General features: G+C 43.8%; 1 protein-coding gene across 1 annotated transcript; it reads left to right on the forward strand.

Moving 5' to 3' along the window:
• The first annotated feature begins 395 nt into the window (after nucleotides 1-395).
• LOC106330691 lies at nucleotides 396-1,499 on the forward strand. The gene has a single exon (XM_013769122.1). It carries the CDS (start codon nucleotides 396-398, stop codon nucleotides 1,497-1,499), a length of 1,104 nt encoding a protein of 367 aa, XP_013624576.1.
• The last annotated feature ends 1,261 nt before the right edge of the window (nucleotides 1,500-2,760 follow it).

The following is a 2,760-nucleotide window of genomic DNA, read 5'->3' on the forward strand; positions in this document are numbered from 1 at the left end:
GAACAATCAGAATCAGATCTATGTCATAGAAGAAACCAATTTGGAACAAGGTACTACAGATGCTGCATCAGAAACCGAGACATTGGAAGAATATCAGCACGAGGTCGGTTACGTTAACGGGGCAGGGTTGGCAATTCAAGAATTACTATCCAAACCCTAATGTGAGAAACAACCCGCATCTGTTCTCATACAAGACCAACCCAGACAACCCCAACGACAGATCTCAGGGAAATCAGCTCCAAAACACTGGATATCAGAAGCCATACCTTCAGAATCAGAATCAGAATGGGAAGATGTTCATCCTCAGCCAGGCTCAGAATCAATTTTAGAACCGGCAGAATAATCCGCAGGCTGCTCCTGCAACCGCGAGCGGTCCGCCAGATGAGCTGAAGGGAATGATGCAAAAACTTTTGCAAGGTCAACAGGTTCAAGTAAAAGCACTGAACCAGGTTACAACCGAGATAAACACTCGGATGGACAACATGTTCACGGAATTGAATTCCAAATACGATGCTATAGCAAGCTACATAAGGCAGATGGACGTTCAGATAACTCAAACTGCTGAAACAATAAAAAGGCAGCAGGGAACACTTCCAGGAAAAACAGACAAGAATCCCAAGGACCGTAACGCAGTAGAACTAAGAAATGGAAGACATCTATCAGATCCTATCCCCAAGAAGCTCACTGCTCAAGAGAAGGGAAAACAGAAAGAAGGAGAACAACCTCCGTTTGAGGATGTCTACGACGACGAACATGAACTGGAAAAGCCAACAGTCGCAGAACGAGTAGCTCCCACGACGCAAGATCAGCATGTTACCACTCGCGTCTACACTCCAAAAGTTCCCTACACAGTCCTTGCTAAGAAATCACGCAAAGATTGCGAAGAGATGAAGTGCAAGAAGATGCTAGAAGAGTTGAATGTTAAGTTATCTATCATGGACGCTATTCAGATGATCCCTTCAATGCGCAGTCTTTTGAAAGGGCTGATCTCCGGGAAGACCTCTGCAGACAGTGACATCATGATGGTCTCGAAAGAATGCAGCGCAGTCCTTCAAAACAGAACAGTCAGGAAATTGGAAGATCCTGGAAAATTTGTCCTATCGGTTTGGATTGGGAAAACAGTCTTCGCTTGCTCTTTATGCGACCTAGGTTCCAGTGTGAATCTCATGCCCTACTCAGTTGCAAAACGCATGGGACTAACCAATTTCAAACCAACCAGGATTTCATTGGTGTTCGCAGACAGATCAGTCAAGTTGCCAGTAGGTGTTCTCGAAGACCTGCAAGTTCAAATTGATGACACCACTGTTCCAGCAGATTTCGTGGTTCTGGAGCTCGAAGATGAACCGAAAGACCCTCTCATTCTGGGCCGACCTTTCCTATGCACAGCTGGTGCAATCATTGATGTCCGCAATGGAAGGATCGATCTCCAACTGGGAGATATTGTGATGAATTTTGAGATGGACGAGCTGCTCAAATGTTGGATGGTCAGAACTTCATGATTAACGACGAGAACGCCGCCTTGACCCCTCAACAAGGGATGATCGAAGAAATCCTCCCAGATGATCCTTTGGAAGTAGCTCTGATACGAGTAGAGTCTGAGCAGAACACATGCAACGTTGATGCTGATGGGTATGAAAAGATGCTAGAATCGAATGAAAACATTGAGAAGACGGTCGCTTTTCTAAGTCTGGGGAAAACGAGCAATCAGAATTCACCAGAAGGAGCAACTGCTCCTAAAAAGCAGACCAAACCAACCAGCTTACTTAGGTAGGCGTTTCTTGGACCTAATTCAACATACCCTGTCATCGTGAACTTTGAGCTTAATAATGTGGAAACTGCTAAACTATTGTGTGAATTGAGAAAATATCGCAAGGCAATAGGATATTCGTTAGATGATATTCCCGGTATTTCACCTGATTTATGCATGCATAGAATACACCTAGAAGATGAATCGATGACTTCTGTCGAACATCAGAGGCGATCAAACACAAATCTAAAAGATGTTGTCAAGAAAGAGATAATGAAACTTCTAGAAGCTGGTGTAATTTATGCGATTTCTGATAGTCAGTGGGTTAGTCATGTTCATGTAGTTCCTAAGAAAGGTGGGATTACTGTGGTTGCTAATGAAAAGAATGAATTGATTCCTACTAGGACAGTAACTGGCCACCGTATGTGTATTGATTTTCGAAAACTAAATACGGCCACACGAAAGGATCACTTCCCGCTTCCATTCATTGATCAAATGCTTGAGAGATTGGCTATCCATCCATACTACTGCTTTTTAGATGGTTATTCAGGTTTCTTTCAGATTTCCATTCACCCAGATGATCAGGAGAAGACGACGTTCACATGCCCATATGGCACGTTTGCCTACAGGAGGATGCCGTTTGGCTTGTGCAATGCTCCTGCGACCTTTCAACGTTGCTTGATGTCCATTTTTACTGATCTGATTGAGGACATAATGGAGGTTTTCATAGATGACTTTAGTGTCTATGGAAGCTCTTTTTCTGTCTGTTTGAAAAAATTTTGCAGGGTATTGCATGATCATGAGAAGACAACTTTCACATGTCCCTACGGAACCTTTGCCTACAGGAGAATGCCGTTTGGGCTATGCAACGCCCCTGCGACATTCCAGCGGTGTATGATGTCTATTTTCACTGACCTAATTGAGGACATAATGGATGTTTTCATGGACGACTTTAGCGTCTATGGGAACTCCTTTTCTGTCTGTTTGTCTAACTTGTGCAGGGTCCTTCAGCG

The sequence above is a fragment of the Brassica oleracea genome, chromosome C3 (genome assembly GCF_000695525.1).
Source record: "Brassica oleracea var. oleracea cultivar TO1000 chromosome C3, BOL, whole genome shotgun sequence".
NCBI classification, from domain to species: Eukaryota; Viridiplantae; Streptophyta; class Magnoliopsida; order Brassicales; family Brassicaceae; genus Brassica; species Brassica oleracea.